This window comes from Hypanus sabinus, chromosome 4 (assembly GCF_030144855.1).
Source record: "Hypanus sabinus isolate sHypSab1 chromosome 4, sHypSab1.hap1, whole genome shotgun sequence".
In the NCBI taxonomy this organism is placed as follows: Eukaryota; Metazoa; Chordata; class Chondrichthyes; order Myliobatiformes; family Dasyatidae; genus Hypanus; species Hypanus sabinus.
In genome coordinates this window covers 14,741,342-14,763,335 of record NC_082709.1, presented here as the reverse complement: position 1 = coordinate 14,763,335, position 21,994 = coordinate 14,741,342, and the positions used below count along the sequence as shown (strand labels likewise).

The window sequence follows — 21,994 nt, the reverse complement described above, 5'->3', positions numbered from 1 at the left end:
TGGGCCAATGGGAACCTCATTGTTCTCTTGTCTTCAACAAGAGCCAAAGCAAGAATTATTGGTTAGAAGTGTGACTTAGTCAACAAGAACTCTCTCCCTTGGAAGGTTATGCTACTGTGCAAGAAAGCTGAGGTTAGCAATAAGCTTCTCGGGCCCTGGAAAGTGAATATCATTCATAAAACCATACCAGTCTTTATCCACACACTTCCACTTTAATCTTTAACCCTTTGACAACTTTAAAGTCAGTGTAATTATGGAGTAAAACAATCAACTATTAATGATTACCTGATATCCAAATCATAGGATATGATTTATAAGAGTATTTTCCGCCTGTGAAGTCATCTAAGGTAAATGTTCGACCTTGACCATTTTCCTTGTCTCCTAATTTAAAAAAAAAGTTATTTTCAATATGAAAGACCAACTTTGAAAGATTTCTATACAACTAGCTCACAATATTTAATAATTTTCTAATGTTCAGGCATTAGTCTGGAGTTGGGATATATAACACAATGTAAACTTCAGCAACCAATCCTTAAACGTGAACATGGATTGTAGATTAAATTTAAATTACTTTAGTTCCTAGAACTCCGGATTTCAGTTCATTTAAAAAAAAAGACAATGCTGATTAACATTCATTTTTGTGTGTCTGGAGTGTGGGTGCAAAGATGGAGGTTTGAAAATTATATGTAATTCAAAGGAAGCATTGTAGGTACATTGTAACTATTGAATTGTCCTTTCATCTTTAGCATATAAAATGCCATGTAATATTGGGTTGAACAGGCCTCTTCCTTCAGAGAGTGCCTCACTTTGTCAAATAAAAGACTACTTTATATCTACCAGCTGTGTCTCTCTGGTGACTTTGTACACATTACAACAATCCATACTTTGTCATTCCGGTGCAGTGCAGCAATGTATCAGAGAGGAACAAATGGTCATTTTGTCATTGCCTTCTTTAGAGTAAAAGTTGGCATTACTCCCAAAATCTTAAAGCTTAAATCAGTTACTTCCGTATTTTGTTGGTTAAAAAATGTTGATAAATCTTTCTTTTCAAACCTCAGGTTCAGGAAATCATCAGCCACGTTCCGATTTGGGCTTGCACTGCAGCCCAAAGTTGGTTAATGAGATAAGGAAAGGAAATCTGGAAATTATGTTGTGACATATCCCTGACAGTGTGTTTTCTTAAGGTTTACATGGGGCCACCATCAGTGTCTTTCTAGAGCATGTGACTGACTGAAATGATCAAATGCATATAATTTACAATATGCTTTTGAAAGATCAAGATGGGGAGCAAACAATTTTCAGGAAGTAGATTGCCAGAGCCTGGCTGTGTGTTTTTTGAAGACTGGGAATAGGTGGGTACTGTGTTTTTGGCAGATCAGGGGTGGGAAGACTGGAAAACTGAGGTTCAAAGTTCAAGGTACATTACAACTCTGAGATTCGTTTTCTTCAGACAGCCATTCAAAGAAATACATCAAGCCTCCCCCAACCTTCCCATGCGCAAAAAACAAATCATGCAGATGACAACAAGAACATCAAACCTTAAACCCACCTTGCACAAAAAAATAAACAAATTGTGCAATAGGAAGAATAGAGTATCAGAGACCAAAAGTGTGCGCAGTGGTAGGTTTCCATCGGGAGGCAGAACTCAGATCGTGACATCATGGAATAGCCTTAGGAATTGTTTTAGTATGGGAGAGGAGAAAACATAATTAAGTGATTTCCTCACCTTGAAGATCTCCTAATCTAACATTGTAGAAGAAAGACTACATTGTCCCGGGATTCTCCATTGACAGGTGTCTCAGGAAAATGTGATTCAATCTCCCTTCCAGTAGTTTCAGAAAAATGCCCGATGGGAAATTGTATTGTCCTGCTGCAGAAGTTATGTCAGGGTTTTCTGAGTGATGTGGAATAACCGAGGAATGATTGTTACTATATTTCATACTCTAACAGAGATTCCCAACCTGGTATCCACAGACACCTCTGTTAATAAAAAAGGTTTGGAACCCCTGCAATTGCCAAGAGTTTTTTTTCCAGTATAAGCTGATGCAACAAGCAGAGCTGTTGGTAATATACGTGCACATTCAGGAATTTCATATAGTTTTTCTTGTACTTCCAGCCAAAGGAGCAGTAAGTCTTTGATTGCACCTAATCTCTGTTGCATTGTCACAATCTACAAACTGTAAACTATTTACTGGTGTCCGCCTCTTCCACTCAATCTTTTAAAGAGTCTTATACTAATAGTATCCTCAAATCCTCCTACCAATTGCTTCACATCTATCCCTACCGGTTTTGACACATCTGCTAGTTGATCTAGATTCTGTCTATTTACCTTCTAGAACAGGGCATTCTGCTGTAAGGTTAGCTAACTCTAATATTAATTCTACCTTTTTCTTTCTCTCTCTTTCAGCAGACAATGTCTGGTCCACTGGGTATTTCTAGTACTCTCATTCTAGTTCACATTTCAGTAACATCCCTAACCTGCACATCATAGCTGTAATATTGTTTTCACTTGCTCTACCCTGATCAATCCTAGCCTTGCCCAAACAAAGAGATTTCCTTTGTCCTTTCTGATTCTCTTCCACACTCACAGTGACTAAAAGCTAACTCATTTTCTCTCTTTTCATGTTCTGATGAGAGATTACCAAATTCATCTCTTTGCCCTTTTGCAAAAATTACCTCATCTGTGAGAGGATTTTCTGTTTTAAATCAGGCATGATCTTCCATTAAAATCCATGTTTGCTGTCTTGGATTAAATCTGTGCCTTTGTAAATAAAGTCTTATGTTATCTCTTGGAAGGGATTCCAGATGCTTGATCCCCACTGAGGCTGAACTAACTGGCTTTTTAAAAAAAATATATATAATCATTTCTGTTTTTGCACAGTTTTAATCTATTCAATACACAGATATACTCACCATAATTGATTTACTTTTTTTTCTTCTTTCTATATTATGCATTACATTGAACTGCTGCTGCTGCTAAGTTAACAAATTTCACGACACATGCCAATGACAATGAACTTGATTCTGATTCTGATTACATACTTACTCGATATTTCCTTTACTAAAAATGGTACAACTCCTGTGGTCTTGTACCCAGGAATAACTGAAAAAATCATTAGAGTCATGGTACCACAGTGGTTGGCACAGCACTTCCCAGTGCTGCCTGTAAAGAGGTTGTACGTTCTCCCTGTGACCACGTGTGTTTCCTCTGGGTGCTCCGGTTTCCTCCCACACTCCAAAGACCTACTGATTGGTAGGTTAATTAGTGATTGCAAATTGCCTCATGATTAGGATTTGAATAAATCAGGGAATAGCTGGGTGGTGTACCTTGAAGTGGCAGAAGGACCTATTCTGTGCTGCATCTCAATAAATACATTTTAAAAAATAGTAGTCAGTGAATCCTCAGGTTTTTTTTTTCCTTTTTATACTTCAGTCTGGGCTTTACATTAGTCCATTTCAGAGATGCCATCCTCCTTAATACTTGCTCTTTTGTGACAGAAACTCATCTAATGTTTCACAGTCATCTGCCTTAACTGCAACATTGGCATTGAACCCCTCTTTTGGCAGACATTTGTCATCTTTATCAATGACCTGGATGATAATGTGGTTAAATGGATCAGCAAATTTATGGATGACACCAAGAGTGGGGATGTAGTGGACAATGAGGAAGGCTTTCAGGGGTTGCGGAGGGAAACATAGATTGAAAAATGGCAGATGGACTTAATGCGGACAAGTAGGACTTCAGTAGGACCAACCAGGTAGGTCATACACAGTGAATGTTTGGGCATTGAGGAGTGTGGTAGAACAAAGTGATCCGGGAATACAGGTCCAGATGGAATGTTAGGTTGAAGTTGTATATGATGTTGGTGAGGCCTGATTTGGAGTATTGTGTGTAGTTGTGTTCACCTACCTACAGGAAAGATGTAAATAAGGTTGAAAGAGTACAGGGAAATCTCACACGGATATCGCCAGGTCTGGAGGACCTGAGTTATAAGGAAAGATTGAATAGGTTAGGACTGTATTGTTTAGAATGTAAAAGATTGTGAGGAGATTTGAGAGAGGTATACACAATTATGAGGGCTATAGATAGGACAAATGCAAGCAGGCTGTTTCTACTGAGGTTGGGTGGGACTACAACCAGAGGTCATGGGTTTAAGGGTGAAAGGTGAGAAGTTTAAGGGGTACGTAAGGGGAAACTCCTTCACTCGGAATGTTGAGAGAGTGTGGAACGAGCTGCTAGCGCAAGTGCTGCATGCGAGCCCGATTTCAATATTTAAGAGAAGTTGAATAGGTACATGGATGGTAAGGATATGGAGTGCAATATTCCTAGAGCAGGTCAATGGGAATGGTTTCAGCAAGGAGTAGATGGGCTGAAGGGCCTACTTCCGTGCTGAACCTCTCTATTAACTCTACGATTCATTACAAACCTTACCCAAATCCTCCACATCCGCGCAAAAGTTACCTTTTCATTTCCTTCATTGTTCAAAGTCATCAGGATAAACAGACTATCAAAATTAGCTTTACCCAGATTTGGAAACTATATCCTATTTCATCTTTGTGGTTTTCCATAACTATGCATAATCAAACCGGATTATGATCACTGACACAAAAATGTCTCCACTGATGCCACTTGTCTCCTCTAGGACTCTCAACCTCGCCCACATCTTGCAGACTGTATTCTCTTCAAACTGGCTGAAAAGGGTCTGCCCAGGAATGCCGTGACCTCCATTGCATTTACATTCTCTGTGTACCAACTAACGTCAAGGCAAATAAAATCTCCCCTGCTATTGCTCACTGAATCCTTTGCACTTCTTAGAAATTTAATTACTATTTCTTCTCACCTTCAGCCTGTTTGGAATTCTTAAGGTCACTGTCGTGGTGGCATAGCAGTTAGCGTGACACTATCACAGCTTGGGGTGTTCCGGAGTTCAGAGTTCAATTCCAGTGCTAATCTGTAAAGAGGCTCTGTACGTCTGTCCCGTGGAATTCACGGGTTTCCTCACGCGATCCAAAGACAAACTGGGTAGGTTAACTGTTCATTCTAAATTGTTAATTTCTACATTCTAAAGAGTTAATTGGGTTTGCCGGGGGCTGCTGAGGCAGCTTGGCTTTAAGGGCTAGAAGGGCCGACTCCACTCTGTATCCCGAGGGAGTAGATTTCCACAGCCAGGTTGGGTGTGTAACACCCGGGAAAGGTTTCAATTCTAACAAAACGGTCTTTCTGTGGAAGCAGTATTTGGGTTGTGGTTAGAGATAACGGGGGCTTTGGAATGTGAACCGTCCAATCAGGGGTGCGGGCCTTTGTGAGCTCGGGTTGTTTGCTTGGCCGGAGGTGAAGAGAGAAGACGCTGGCGAGAACCGATCATAGCATTCAACCTGGTGGGGGACCGTAACCCGATGGAGCAAGGTGCCGAGGTTGACTGAGGATCAGTGAATATCACTTCCGGGAAGAGTTGAGCTCCAACTTGTGCACTGTTTAATTATAATGGGCCCTTTAACATTTTTTTTTCTCTTTTTTTTTACTAACTCTTTGGTTAAGGTTCATAAATATAATTCCTTTAATCATAAGCAGTGTGCTGTCTGTAACAGGGTAGGAAATTGCACAGCATCCACACAAACCGGGGTTTGGGGTGGGTGAGCCATCCCAATCTCATGGGTTTTGCAGGACCAGAGTGTGTTTTCCCCAGACTTACACAGCCAAGGAAACCAGGGGGCTTTCATGTGTTTTGGGGAGCTACCTGCACAAGCGGTGCATGCGAGTTCGATTTCAATATTCAAGAGAAGTTTAGTTAGGTACATGGATGGTATGGGTATGGAGGGCCATGGTCCTAGTGATTGAGCATGGGTTACATCTTGTTTCCATGCTGTATTTTACCATGACTCTATAAATAACTTTGTGATAGTCTCATTTAGAAGGATGAGAGGGGATCTGATTGAAACATATAAGATTAGTAAGGGATTGGACACACTGGAGGCAGGAAGCATGTTCCCACTAATGGGTGAGTCCAGAACTAGAGGCCACAGTTTAAGAATAAGGGGTAGGCCATTTAGAACAGAGTTGTGGAAAAACTTTTTCGTCCAGAGAGTGGTGGATACGTGGAATGCTCTGCACCAGAAGGCAGTGGAGGCCAAGTCCCTGGATGCTTTCAAGAGAGAGTTAGATAGAGCTCTTATAGATAGCGGGGTCAAGGGATATGGGGAGAGGGCAGGAACGGGGTACTGATTGTGTATGATCAGCCACGATCACAGTGAATAGAGGTGCTGGCTAGAAGGGCAGAATGGCCTGCTCCTGCACCTACTGTCTATTGTCATGTGGTAATCAACATATTATCCTTACTCGGGGTTACAAATGTTTTTAACCCATATTTCTAACGTTCGTTGTCTCATCCTTCTCTCTTCCTCAACTAAATGCCCTGAAATGAGGAATATTAAGTTAGCATTCCTAACTCCCTTTATGGCATATTTTGATCTTTTTGTAGTGTACCCCATCTCACTTGTATTGGTTTGCACTTCCCAAGAACCAGTTCCAATACCCTACAAATGTAATGCCCTTAGAGTGAAAGAGAAACAGACCTTTTGGCCCATCTGGTTCATGCCAGCCCAATCTTCTGCTCAGTTGCATCTATTGGCACCTGGATGATAGAACTCCATATCGCCTTCATCCACATAACTGCTTTCAGTTTGAAATTAGATTTACATTTTGCTGTTTTAATTGGATGGTCTCCTTTGTTATGAACATAACTTTTTTTAAGCTAAATAAAGGTTTTTGGTTCAACTTTCACATTTCTTGTGGAAGGACAAAATTCTGCAAACTGCTGAGTGAAGAATCTCATTGGAAATAGACGAGGTGTTGAATTCATCCTTAGCAACAAGAAGAGAAACAGTGATTGAAGGAAAGATAGGTAATAAATATTTTTTCTTTCAACATAATAAGAGTAAAGTTTCAGGGGTAGCATGGTTATCTCTGTTTCCACAATCCTCACATTTGGAGAGACACTATTTCCTCCTCCTGCACGAGGGTGCAGAAGCTTAGGTGTACCCATTGGAAATGTAAACCCTCCACACTTGGATAGAAAGTTGGCTTGTGCCACAGCAGTACACAGAGGAAGAATTACTCACAGCTTGCATAATAATGATTCTGTGTATGAAAGTTAAAGCAGACTTTGGTATCAATATTGATGAATCCATCATACATCCTATGCGCAAGCCCCCTTCAAATCTGAGCAATCTATTCACAGATGGAGATCATGTCTCCAAGATTCCTTGCAGTGGCTTTCCAACAATACAGTATCATAATTAGGGCTGCTTCCCTAGAGAGTGCTGCGACACTCGGATGCCGTCAAAAGTGCATCCATGCTGGCAGATCTATTGAGAAGATATCTTTAGTCGTAGTTCTTCCATGGCATAAGGTTAAGTTCTCATTTACAGCTCTACAGCACTCTATATCTGGAGCCGTTTAGAGCAGACACAGTGGGCAGCCAGTCCAGGAAGCAGCCCAGATCCAGGACATTCCATACAAAATTCAAGTTCAAGTTTAATTATCATTCCACTGTATCCATGAATACAACCGAACAAAGCAGCGTTCCTCCAGGGCCTAATTGCGAAACACAGCACAAGGCATATATATCACACATATAAGATAGCAGTGAACATACAGTCACACACAAAAAAATATGTAGCCCAAGTCCCTGAGTGACATGTCTTGCAGACTGATGGTACATGGATGATTGTCGGGAAGAACAATCCCTTAGCAGTCTGCAGTCATGCGCATAATCCACCTTTTGTCTCCCATTGAGTGAACACTGGAGAGCTGCACCACCCTACTGGAAGAAATCTTAATATTAATTCTAAGAATGATTTTACATGTTGCATGTTAGCCATCAACACCAAATATGATTTAAGGCCTTGAAATGTTTTAGTACTAGTGAGGTATTAGAATATTAGTGAGGATAACCAACTCCATCTTTCAGTCATGGCTGGTGAATTTGAACAACAGCACATTGCTTGCTTCAGAAATTGTAAACCTAAAGCAACGCCACTAAATAGCTCATTCTCCTTCCCGTGCATGCACTGGATACAGATGCTTTATGTCCCAAAACATAAGTAATGTGTGAAGACTTCCAGATTTCTTGGGAAGGAAAAATAACAAAGAGAATTGTGGAATGTAATTCTAGAGCGCCATAATTCATATTAGTACAGGTTTCACTTGCCAAATTCATCTCACTAATGTGCATTTGCTCATTTCAATTACCAAACAACTCATAATGGATTTTAAAAAAAACACTTGTTCAGTTTTAGTGGCTGCTGTGGGAATGTTTCTCAGTTCCTACCTTTTTAAGATGTTAATTGTTCTGCTGCTTTCTGTCTGACTTTCTAAAGTTTGTCGTTTGACCTTTGTGATCTTTACAACAAGAGACTTTAAAGACTTGAGTTTTCAAAATGTTACACTCAGAGATTGAGCAAACTGAACCTGATTTGAATGAACAAATCAGAGAGTTGCGTAGTAGGCTTAAGGAAGTTTTGACAACAGTAGATAAATTACACAACAGGTCCTATCAATACTTTCCAACGAAAAGACACATTGCTCTATTTACAGGGGAAGTTGAGAAAGATGTGAGGTTTGTTGATGACTTTATTGAAATAGTCGAACGGCTGTTTTGAGCTAGAAATCAGTCTACCAGGATCAGTATGACTTTGTTATGTCACTGCCCAGGGGTGCAGCTTTCGAAGAAGCACGTATCCACAGTGATGCTGAAGAGGACCGAGCTGATGTCTTGTTCATCTATCTCAGGGAAGCTTTTAGTGAGCTGTTGCTTAGTTTCTATAGTCGCAAACAGCATGAGGGTAAAGACACAAGAGTTTTCACATGTCCTAGCCCAAGCTATTAACTTGTTACTGAAGTGTTCCCCTGATGTCATGGCCAATAAGAGGGTGGCACTCAGAGTCCAATTTAAAGAGGCCATCAGAGATCCTTCGCTTAGAAGGAAGAGTGCGGAACAACCCCAACTCCTCAATGATAGAAGTGCGAGAGGAGACTCGTCTGTGGTTTTCAGAAGAGCCCTCAGAAAATTCAAAGACTGTAAATGAAAGTGTAGCAGTAGCAAGGCCCAGTGCTCAACTCTCAAAGCACAGGAATCACTCTAGATGACATCGTTAAAGTAGTTACAGAGCAGGGCAAAACCATTAGTGAGATAATTCAAGCAATGCTGTACAGAGAGATGTTGCACATGCTACTGGCAGTAGACCTAAGTTACAGCCTAGGTCAACAAAGGATGGGTAACCAATATGCTTCAAGTGTCAGGTGGGAGGGCATGTAGCAAAGAATTGCCCACAGAAGTGAAGTGCAAGGGATGTAGAGCCTGAATCCTCCAGCTCTCAGGTTGCTGTGAGTCAGGAAATTTGGGGGAACCTCACAGACTCAGATAATGTACAGCCATCCTGTAACCATGTGCTGCAACATGCTGTAGGAGCATGTCCTGTTGTTGAGCTTAAGACATCAGGGGTCTGTCCATTGTCTGTTGGACACAGGGAGTCAAGTGTGCACCATGACTGAACAGTTCCTTCAAGAACATGTGAATGGCGAGGATGAAGATATGTTGTCCACTGCTCGCTGGCTTAGGTTATTAGCCACTAATGGTCTTGGTATTCCTTACTTCAGGTATCTACAGCTAGGGGTTCAAGCGGTGTGCATGAAGATTCCCAGCTGTGGATTTCTAGTTGTCAGATCACTAGAATGGGTTGTTAGCACTGAACAACCCATCCTGTGCATTTTAGGGATGAACGGTATAAGCCAATACAGACAACTTTTCTACACCGAATTTGACACAACCTTAGAAGGAAAGTTGGATTCTGATTAGAGAGATGTTTTCCAGAAAGTGCAGAAGCACACTACTGAAAAGAAACCCATAGTCCCAGCACTGTATTGGGAAAAGATACTGAGCACATACCTGTTGAATTGGTAGTTACCATTGTGGCTAGAAAGGCCACTGGGGTGCTGGGACAGACCACAAGATGTTACTTGAGCCACTTAACACCCCTCTACTTGGTGGACTGTTAGTTATTCCCATGCTAGTCAACTCTTGTAGTCATACGGTACCAGTACAGGTTTTAAACCCCTCTCGAGAGGATGTATGGCTCTCACCGAGAACCCAGCTTGGTAATACTGTCAAAGGTAGACTGTGTAGACAGTGATCAGTGTGGTGCTGTAACATTTCAGTGGATCTCAGCTGGCATTGAACAAGTGAGAGTTGGTGTAAAGGAAGAGGGTAGTAACCCCAAGTTAAAGTCAATTCTAGAAAAACTCGACTCTGGGGGTAGTGAAGAACTGCAAACTCAGCTAAGAGCTTTACTGGTTAAGTACCTGGATATCTTTGCAGTCGAAGATGAAGAACTTGGGTACACTGACATAGTCAAGCATGAGATTCATTTAATTGATGATGAACCCATTTCCCAGCCATACTGTCACATTCTGACCAATCAGTACAGTGAAGTGAAAGAGCACATCTCAACGTTGTTGAAGAAGGGTGTGATTCGGGAGAGCAACAGTGGTAACGTTGGTATGGAAGGCTAATAGTAGCATAAGGCTGAAGGCTGCGTGTAGATGGTCAGAGACTGAAAAGGATGCATTCCTACTCCCGTGTATTGATGAGAGTTTCGATACCCTGTGGGGGTCGAGATTTTCTCAATGACAGACCTTCTAATTAGTTATCACCAAGTGGCAGTAGAGGAGTGTAATAGGCATAAGACTGCTTTTTTGACCCCGTTTGGTCTATATGAATACCTTTGCATGCTGTTTGGGGTCTGCAATGGGCCAGTGACTTTTCAAATTCATGCAGGCAATGATGAATGATTTAGCCTTCCAAATTGTGCTGGTGCATCTGGATAATATTCTGGTGTATTCACAGACTCTACAGGAATACTTCGAGAGACTCGACACTGTGCTTCAGCATCTCAAGGAGACTGGTCTGAAATTGGAAAATGTCACTTTCTGTAGACAGAGGTTAAATTCTTAGGACACCAGATATCAGCCAAGGGGACAGATACAGATCCCAAGAAGGTCTTGGCTGTTTACCAATGGCCAGTACCATCTACAGTCAAAGACTTAAGATCATTCTTAGCTTTTGTAGTTATTACAGATGGTTCATTCAGAGATTCTCGAAGATTGCAGGTCCACTGCATGACGTAGCCAATTTGTGTCCTGGTGCAGGGAGTCCTAGTAAATCAAATCAGCTGTTAAAGCAGTCTTGGATGGAAGATTGAGAAACTACCTTTGACTTGTTCAAGGAGGAACTGAGCAGTTCACCTATCCTCGCCTTTGCCGATTTCCCCATAGTGGAGACCGATGCAAGCAGTCGTGGACTAGGAGCTGGTTTATACCAGCAAAAGCGAGAGACAAAGGAGGAATTACAGCAGCATGAAATTAGAGCTGCTTACACTTAAGCGGGCTATAGTAGAGAAGTTTTGTGGTTACTTATTGAGTTCTAAATTCACTGTAATAACTGATAATAATCCACTATCCCACTTAAAAACTGCCAAGTTGGGAGCAATTGAACAGAGATGGATCTCACAGCTGTCAGTGTTTGACTTTGATGTTCAGCATCATCCAGGTCGGAGAAATACTGTGGCTGATGCTCTCTCTAGTCAGCCAGTTGCAGGGGAGCCTGGGCCAATCCCAGGGGCTGCTGAGTTTGATGGGTGTGTGGAAATGTGTAGTCTGAGTAATCGCAGCCATGCTCTTGACCTGGCTCTGGTTACAGCTGGTCTTAAAAGATGTAAGGTTAAGCAAATTTGAGCCCTTGAAGCTGGTACTAGTGATCTGATGTAAGGAAACACCCCAACCTTCACCGGTTATTCTACTGGGGATTTGCACACTTTTCAGCAGCGGGACCCTGTGTTAAGTGTCTTCAGAAACTTATGGGACTGAAAAAGAAAGTCAAATGGCAAGGAATGTAGAGCTCTGCCTAAACCGGTTTTGTCTCTATTAAATCACTGGGACAGGATCAGGGAGCGTAAGGGGTTACTGCATCATGCAGTTGAGGATGAGAAGCATGGGGAGTGTTATCAGCTTCTGCTACCTGCCAGCTTGAGGAGTCAAGTGTTAGGGTAAGTACATGACTCTATGGGCCATCAAGGCTTAGAGCGTAATCCGTACGTGTTGAGAATCAGATGTTTTTGGGTGGGCATGCACGAGGATGTGGCAAAGTGGATCAAAGATTGTCCACATCGTGTTTTAACTAAAATGCCACACCCTAAGATCCGTGCCCCCATAAAATCACTTCTTGCTTCTAGGCCGCTCAAAGTTGTTGCTGTAGATTTCACTGAGCTTGAGCCGGCAGCTGATGGACGTGAGGGTGTCTTTGTTGTCACAGATGTTTTTACAAAATTCACTCAGACATTCCCAGCTCGGGATCAAAAGGCGGATACCACAGCAAGGTGCTCCTGAGGGAACGGTTTATGAGAGGCTGCACTCTGACCAGGGCTGTAACTTCGAAAGTGAGGTCATTGCCGAGCTTTGCAAATTGTACAGGGTAAAGAAAAGCCATACTACACCCCATCATCCGACTGGCAATGCACAGTGTGAGTGTTTCAACAGGACGATGCATGATTTGTGTGTATGTTGTCTCCAGAAAAGAAACACAGGTGGCCAGAGCATTTACCAGAGTTAGTGTATGTGTATAATATGTTGCCTCACGCCACCACCAGATATTCCCCTTATTACCTACTGCTGGTGTTGATCCCCACTTGCCAGTGGATGCTCTGCTGGGGTGAAAATAGTCTGTGCACTGGAGACACGACAGGTTAGCCATACACCAGAAACAACTGAGTGATGCTCATGCCAGACTGAAAGAACACTCTGAACGGAATGGCTGCGGAACATATGGCCTTACAGAAGGACAAAATTCATTGTCCCAAGATTGACATAAATGCACTGGTTTACCTTCGGAATGGACCATTGGGTTGTAATAAGATCTAAGATGCTTGGAAATCAACTGTCTACAGGGTGGTAGAGGTGCTAGACAACACATACACCGTGGAATCTTTGAAGGGAGGTTAAACAGGGTAGACATCAGGCCCCGTTAAAACATTCCCACCCCAGTTCCTCAGAGGAGACTGAAAACTCCTGTAACTCGGGGTAGTTCTTCCGTGAGACATGAATCAGATTCTGAGGATTCAGAGAATGGTACGATATTGGGAGAAGGTGTGTCAGAACGGGGTGTAAATAATTTCGACCCTGACCTTGATAGCATTACTTCTGGGATGGAGAACATAGTGCCTGTGACAGCTGATACGGGGTGAGGTGTTGGTAGTCTTCCTGTTGCAGCACCCTGCAGGGGTAAAAGAGTAAATGCTGAACCGCACTCTAACTCACATCACAAACCAAGGTCAGTCTTAGATGCGGCCTCCATAAGTCCTGCAGCAGTGTCACAGATACCGGCTAGTCTAAGTACAGTTCTGTTCAGAGGAGCAGTTAAAGAGGTTAAAAGTACTTTTGCAGTGAGTGAGTAATCGAGGACGCTTACTGGAATGCAGGGAGAATGTAACCAAGTGACTGTTGAATATCATTTTTATTGTTAAAGTGCACTTGTGTATTCACCTTGGTAATGGTAAAATAGCTGCCTGTGCCTTTAAGAGAAAATGGTGATGCCATTTTGCATGAGCAGAGTAGAACGAAGAGTTGCCATGTTCTAGAAAGGACGACGCTCGAATGCTTTTCCCAGTTTTGGTGAGGAAAGATGAATCATATCTGATAATATCCATGTAAATTCATTTATACTTGTTTGTAAATCTAGAATAGCAGTTGCTTGACATGTGGATGCTTTAGATCTTTTGGAGTAAATTGATCAACTCTGGAATAGACTGATTGCGATGTTCCTTAATCAGCCAATGAAGTTAGTCTTTTTAGTAATTCAACTACTAGGCAATATATTGTAAAACTTTGTGTAAAAGTTTATTTGTTTTTTATTGTTTCATGACCGAATGTGATTGTAACAGAGTAATATGTATGTTCACATAGCGTCAGCGAGAAATGATTTCAAAGTCCAGCCTATATATGTTTGGAAGTTAAGCACATGTGTGCCAAATGTGAGTATATCTTTTAGTTAAGATAAGAAGTATTTATTCATATTTCTGATGTTGTGTATAAGGTACTGGATTGGTGGGATTCTAACATTGTTTGTATTGAGTTTTTTAGAATTGTCACTGCCATATTGGTCTTGTATATTTTGTTTTAGTTATTTTCATACTGCATACATAACAAGGGTGTGGTCGGAAGTTAAACTGAGATTGCAATAGCAGGAACTGTTTTGTTTTAATTTGCTTTGACATTTTTATTTTGATACCCTCTTTCTGTAATAAAACGTCCAAAACAGACAAAGGAACTTAAGACCCAAAAAACGATTTGTTGTCCTGCATATTTTTCCCCAGGCTACAAAATTTGGTGCCAGGAGTCGGGCAATTCCAAGCCAGTTTAGATGGTTTTTGATTTTTGTATGCAGTACTATATACATTATACAGTAGTGGTGAAGAACAAGACAGGCGCTCTTGTGGGACAGAAGGAGAGTCTGCTATCGCACAGAGACTGTGGTAGGGTCTTGAGACCAGGCTGGGACATCAGGACTGACATAGAACTGTGACAGTGATCCAGAGCAACTGTGAAGTCATGCTTTCTTCAAGAGACATCAACAACCTCTTGCCCGGGCTTGTTGTAGAGAATTTAAAGATTTGGATTTTTCAAAATGTTACACTCAGAGAATGAGCAAACTGAACGTGATTTGAATAAACAAATTAGAGAATTGCGTGGTAGGCTTGAGGAAGCCTTGGCAACTATGCTTAAATTAAGCAACAGCTCCTATGTATATGTTTCAAGGGAAAGACACATTGCTCCATTTACAGGGGAAGTTGAGAAAGATGTGAGGTCGGCTGATGACTTTATTGAAATAGTCGAATGGCTGCTTTGAACTAGAAATCAGTCTGACTAGGATCAGTATGACCTTGTTATGTAAACATAAAGTTTACTGCAGATGCTGTGGTCAAATCAACACGTACAACATGCTGGAGGAACTCAGCAGGTCGGGCAGCGTCCATGGAAATGAACAGTCAATGTTTCGGGCCAAGACCCTTCGGCAATGTTCCTCCAGCTTGTTGTACGTGTTGATTTGACTTTGTTATGTCACTGCTTAGGGGTGTAGCTCAAGAAGAAGCACACATGCACAGCGATGCTGAGGAAGACCAAGCTAATAACTTGTTCATCTATCTCAGGCTATTTGGCCCATCAGGTCTGCTCCACCATTTCCTCATGGCTGATCCATTTTCTCTATCAGTTCCAGGAGCCCCAGTCTCCTGCCTTCTCCCCATATCCCTTCATGCCCTGACCAATCAAGAATCTATCAGCCTCTGCCTTAAATATACCCAATGACTTGGCCTCCACAGCTGCTGTGGCAATGAATTCCACAGGTTCGCCATGCTGTAATTAAAGAAATTCCTCCTCATCTCCATTCTAAAAGGACACCCTGCAATTCTGAGGCTGTGTCCTCTGGTCCTAGACTCTCCCCCCCAGAGGAAACATCCTCTCCACATCCACTCTGTCGAGGCCTTTGGAGCACAGAAGGCCAGATTTTGTGGTTTTGTTATTGTTTTCCATTAATAATGCTTGTTGTACCCATTTAAAATGTGCAAGATCCTGCTTCTCACCATTCATTTCAATAATGCCATTAATGAGGAAAAGTTCTTAAGTCTGAAATATCATTCTGCTTAAAGGAAAGTGGTTAAAATGATACTTCATCTGATCACAGGTTGCACTGTGCATTTCAAGGGTTAAAATTACCACTTGAAATGAATAAGTCTTGTTTATCAGTTTGGACTAAAATTGTCAACTCAAAAATTCAGGTCAGTATTGTCAGGTGACTCATAATGACATGTCACATACCAAGTTACTCGAAAGGAGTACGTGATAGTGTCCAACACATGCAGGACACTTTTTCCAAAGTACTTAACATATTTAAAACTTTTTTCCAAATTACTTCAGGATGGAGGTGAAGACAAGCCCAAAATGATTTCTGTCTGAAACAAAGTTCCATTGCCCTTTCTCAAAAATATGCATGCAGCAATATTGATTTATACCATGCCAAATAGTGACCTTTGTATTATTCTGATTCACGTAAAAATAATTTGAAACCTCCAGGATTTTTTTTTGTAACTGTAGAGCCTATTTTGAACAAGGGGGCTTTGTGCTTGGCCTGCCTGCTGTTAAAGGATTGTATAGAGGCAGGGGATTGACAAGGGCTCCAGAAATCTTGCCGTGTCTGTCCCAATGAGTAATTGAACTTCTCCTGCTTCACAGCCCAAATGCCACAATAAGCCGTGTGTTCAGCCTCTTTTGCCTCCAAAGGTTCAAATCTCACTGCTGTTGAATGGTGGGAAGTGCAAAAACACAACTCCACCAGACTAGAAGGCTTGTTCAGCGCAAGCTGATATTCCCTCCCAGATTGTCCAGGTGGGCTGCCCCAGGATGAATATGCCATGACAGTTGTAACAAAGGCAGTATCTGGGAAAATGATGGGGTGTTCCATCGCAGCGGCTTATGCAAGGTCAAACAAAGGTGTTACTATCTTTTTTAATGTATTTTTTATGATCGCAAGACCCTGCCAGACGCTAACTTCAAGTACTGCAGGTCTACCCAATCTGCAAGTTACTTATTTGGTGGAGAAACCGAAGGAGCTGGATTTGGTGTGGATCGTGCTGCAGCCTGCATCAGAGAGGTGTCAGAGGAGTTGGTGTATGAAGGCAGTGTGCAATCGAACTGTGAGAAATTGTCTTTGATGCTTTTCTTGTGATCAGAAGACCCTGATGGACGTTGTTAAGGTGGAATGCCACAAGTCTGATTCACTGATTTATTGGCAGGGAGCCAGGAAGCTGCATGGGTTCAGTTGTAGCAAGGTCTAGGCCTCAGGCTGCAGTGTCGCCTATTTACAGCCACCCGAGAGAGAGGCGCAAGAGGCAGTGGTGGTGCTGTGTCCAAGCCAGAGTCGGTGCCTCCTTCCCCTCTCTGTATTCATTCAGCAGAGGACAAAGCGTATTGTGCTTGACTGCAGATTGCTTCTACATTCATGGAGTCAGGGTTTTGGAGAGTATATTCCTGATATCTTATACAGTCGGCCCTCCTTATCCACAAATTCTGCATGCGCGAATTCAACCAACCGTGAATCAAGAAAACCCGGAAGTGCTCTTCCAGCACTTGTTGTTCGAGCATGTACAGACTTTTTTTCTTGTCATTATTCCTTAAGCAATGCAGTATGACAACTATCTTACATAGCATTTACATTGTATTAGGTATTATAAGTAATCTAGAGATGATTTAAAGTATACGGGAGGATGTGCGTGGGTTATCGTGGATCGGGATAAAAAAAAATCATAAGTTCTCTTACTAAGTAAGTCGGAACAGATACATCCGGTACTATTTAGCATCAGTTAGTCAAACACTTGTCTTAGTATATAGTATATAATTTACCTTTCTATGCATATAAAACACTTAAGAACGTATGTTTCAGCGCCGGGCTCAGGAGCCAGTGACAGATTGCTATCGAGTGCGCTCTCCACTGTGCCGGATTGATGTGGAGGATCAAAAACCCAAAGCCCAATAATTAAACCACTGTGTTGCTTAGTAACAATTGTAGCTTTCATCCGGGCAGAGCCTTCCTCACTTTAACCCTTAAAATTGTTCCGATCATTGACTGACATAGCCTAATGCTTTTCCAATGACCGATGGTGTTTCATTTCTTTCTGATCACTTTATTACTTCCACTTACTTTATTTTCAATCGTGATCATGATTATTTTCATGAACAGAAACACTGCGCATTCAGAGCTCTGGCGCCGGGTCCTAATGTCCACCACACTGAGAAAAGGTTAAATTAGGTCTGGGGTTCCGCTGGGTCCTAAGGTCCACCGCACTGAACAGGTTGAATAAGGGACTTGAGCATCCACAAATTTTGGTATCCGCGAGGATAAGGAGGGCCAACTGTATGTGCTATATGTGCTGTGTGTGAATGCTTTCCACTTTGGGCCCATAGCAACACTGTTTAGTTTGGCTGTATTCATGAATATTTGAATGGCAATTCAGCTTGATCTTGAACTAGAACATAGCCAAGTGCTTTTGTGTGGTAGCCCATTAGCTTAACATTAAGTGGAAGCAATTTCAGTTGACCAGCATTCCTGGGTGCACTGGTGTGCCATGATTGGCATGTATGGAGTCAAACAAAAGTAAACTTGGGCATTTAAGTTTAACTAATTTGCCTTAACAAGAAAGTCATTAGTAATCTGATGCAAAAAAGACTGCTTCCTACATCAGCAAAGCTAACCATGCAGTCTTCCAAATCTGAACTGGGCCTACACAAGAACGATCTGAATAATCTCACTTCCTCATTCTCTGTTGCAGCATGACTGTAATATCTGTCAAGTTCCCTCTTGAACACCACCACAATTGAATCTGTTTCTATGTTCCTTTAGATAATGCTTTCTTAACCCTAACTACAAGTTATGTAAGCACAGCTTTCTTCACAGCTGGTTAGTTCTTTTCAATGTTGGTTCTTTTGAAAGTATAATTCACTGCATGCCGTCAAGTGGAAAGCCTCCAGCAGAACCCTGGAATGGATGCAATGGTTGCAGATGAGCTTCAAGGCACAGGCAAAGTGAAAAGGCAAAGACCTGGGCATTGGAAAATGGAAGGCCACCCATTTTGATGGATACACTGGAAAAACATTTCACAAACATTGGAGACTAAAGAATACTGGTGTTCAGAAGGGCACAAATCTTTGACAATTAACATGAGGGTACAGCAAGAAATTGGGAAAGCCAACGAGATGCGTTATTTTTGTAAAAGAGACGGTATCTGGAATACTCTTTAAAGGTGTAGTCTCTCATTGTTTCTATTGTGTTTCTTTGTACTTACTGTGCATGCTTACACGAAAGTGAATCTCAGGGTTACATAAGGTGACGTATATAAGACTGTAAGACAAAGGAGCAGAATTAGGCCATTGGGCCCATTGAGATAGGAGGGAAAATATGAAATACGAAGGCAAGCTAGCAAACAATATCGAAGTGGATCATAACTGCTTTCTCAAGTATGTAAAAAATAAAAGAGCGATGAGAATGGGTATAGGACCACTAGAAAATGAAGCTGGAGAAATAATAACGGGGGACAAGGAGATGGCAGATGAACTAAATGAGTATTTTGCATCAGTCCTCACTGTGGAAGACACCAACAGTGTGTCAGACATTGAGGGGTACAGGGGAAGAGAAGTGAGTGCAGTTACTGTACAAAGGAGAAGGTGCTCGAAAAGCTGAAACACCTAAGGGTACATAAGTCACCCGGGCCAGTTGAACTGCACCTTAGGGTTCTGAAACATGTAGCGTTGGAGATTGTGGAGACATTAGCAATCATCTTTCAAAAAGCATTTGACTCTGGCATGGTGCCAGAGGACTGGAACATTGCAAATGTCACTCCACTCTTTAAGAAAGGAGAAAGGCAGAAGAAAGGAAATTATAGATCAGTTACCCTGATCTCAGTGGTTGGGAAGATGTTGGAGTCGATTGTTAAGGATGAGGTAATGGAGTACTTGGTGACGCAGGACAAGACAGGACAAAGTCAAAAGGGGTTACTTAAGGGAAAATCTTGCCTGAAGAACCTGTTGGAATTCTTTGAGGAGATCACAAATAGGATTGATAAAGGGGATGCATTGGATGTTGTAGATTTGGACAGAGCTTGATAGCTTCTTGATTGGATATGGTATCAAACATTACAGGGAGAAGGCTGTCGAATGGGGCAGAGGAGAGGTCAAAATAGGATCAGCCATGATAGAATTGTAGCGCAGACAATATACGCACTTTGATAATAAATTTATATCGAAGTGTACAGGATAACGGGAGGCTTGGATCGAGTGGACAGCCAGAAACTTTGACACAGGGCAGAAATCATGAGGGGGGAATGGCTTCAGGGTGATGGTGGAGGGTGCGGGAAGGATGTCAGTTTTTTTGCACAGGGAGTGTTGGGTGCTTGGAATGCACTGCACAGGGCTGGTGCTGTAGGCGGGTACGTTGGGGACATCTGATTGATTTTTGGATAGGTATATGGATGATGGAAAATGGAGGGCTAGGAGGGAGGGAAGCGTTACATTGACTTTAGAGTAGGTGAAACAGTCGGCACAACATCGTGGGCTGAAGGGCCTGTAATGTGCTGTAGTGTTCATTGCTCTATGTTCAATTCAAAAGTTATGGTCTCATTACTTAATAATATACTTGCAATAGAGCGAGAGCAACACCAGCTTGCCAGGTTGAGACCTAGGCTGAGATGATTATATTGAAGTTTAGAAAACTGACAGGTGATCTCAATAAAAAAAAACATTTTTATATTGTTTAGCAGTTTAGATATGAGTGTAATTTTGTTTTCATGCATAGAATAATGAATTTTTAGAATTCTTTATTCGAGAGGAAGCTGGCGTCGTAGTCACTGTGTATACTAAATGCCAAATTTTAAATATTAAGGGAATCGCTGGACATTTGACCAATACTTCCATTTCTATGTTGTTTAAGGATCCCAAAACAAGGTTGAGGGCTGTAGTGCTCTTGATTGACACTGGTAAAACATGTCCAACAGATGCAGTATGGTAAAAATGTCTGCCATCGAACTGTGACAATCACATCCTCCCAAGGCACTGCTTTTCAGAAATAGTGAGGAAATACTGTATACAGTATCTTCTCTCAGTACACAAAATGTGTCTGATCATACAATACTACGCAAAAGTCTTAGGCACCCTAGATTTTTTTGTATGGTTTCAGATGCCCTGATCTCAACATCATTGAGTCTGTCTGGGAATGCTTGGAGAGACAGAAGCAAGACAGCCAAAGTCTGCAGAAGAACTGTGGCAAGTTCTCCAAGATTCTTAGGACAACCTACCAACTGATTCTGTTTAAAAAAAAACTGCATGACAGTGTACTTAAGAGAATTGATGCAGCTTTAAATTCAGAGGGTAGTCACACCAAATATTGATTTGATTTAGTTTTTATTGCTTACTGCTCTTTATAGTAATTTTCTTTTCATTTCCTTATTTTTGAAAACATCTTCACTTTACAGATTTCTTTTTACATGTGCTTAAGATTTTTTGTTCAGTACTGTACTGCATTTGAGCTTCCACCCACCACCGACCTCCCTGCAAAACCTAAAGAGCAGCTTGGTGATGTTTCTGAGACTCTGGCTGTTGGAAAATTGTGATCATCCTTTGGATCACAACATACCGCAGCCTCCACAGGTCCTCACGGATTTAACAGTACAGAATTGGAGAGTCCATCCAAGCATGTGAACTACAGGAGTGGAATTACAAAAGTTACAGATGTCCACTGGCTATAGATCCATCACTACATTTTCTAAGAAATGTCTCATAAGAATTACTTGCAGAGATGCTGCAATATTCATTCATAGATCCATCTGGGAACTCTTCAGTCTTCAGCTAATACTAGTCTGCTCTTGGTTTCACAGGTAAATTACTAGAAGATTGGAAATTCCATCTATTCCATTAAATTGCAAGACTCCTGTTTTTTTTTGTATCACTCTAATGCACTTTTGATCAAAATCAACAACCTGGTTTTCTCAAAAAAGCACTTGGGACAACACGTCAGGACTGACCACAAAAGTTACCTTGGAATTCCTTATTCATCATCACTTCTTTCACATTTACCCCCAACTCCATCCCATCCTAACTTTCAAACCAACCTGATCACAGAAACCAACATTCCTCCAAAGGGATGGCAGCAGGATATGAATACACTCAAGCCTTCTCTGCCCTTATTTTAGATCTGTACATCACTGCTGTATTGCTGTGTATCCCTCAGTAATCTTACTGAACTAAAGCACTTTTGATTCCAAACCTCAAAACTTTAATTCCTCCAGCATTACAGCTTTTTTGGGGAGAACATTCCAAGTTTCCATTTCCCATGATGAGGAA

The 21,994-nt window shown here is 41.7% G+C and overlaps 1 protein-coding gene across 2 annotated transcripts in view; it reads right to left on the bottom strand.

Moving 5' to 3' along the window:
* The window catches only part of LOC132392507 (dipeptidyl peptidase 4-like), a 206,413-nt gene that overhangs the window by 123,452 nt on the left and 60,967 nt on the right, over window positions 1-21,994 (bottom strand). For both annotated transcript variants that reach the window (XM_059966451.1, XM_059966452.1), the window contains one exon: window positions 286-381. In XM_059966451.1, coding sequence (XP_059822434.1) covers window positions 286-381 — 96 coding nt within the window. The remainder of the gene's footprint in view (window positions 1-285; window positions 382-21,994) is intronic.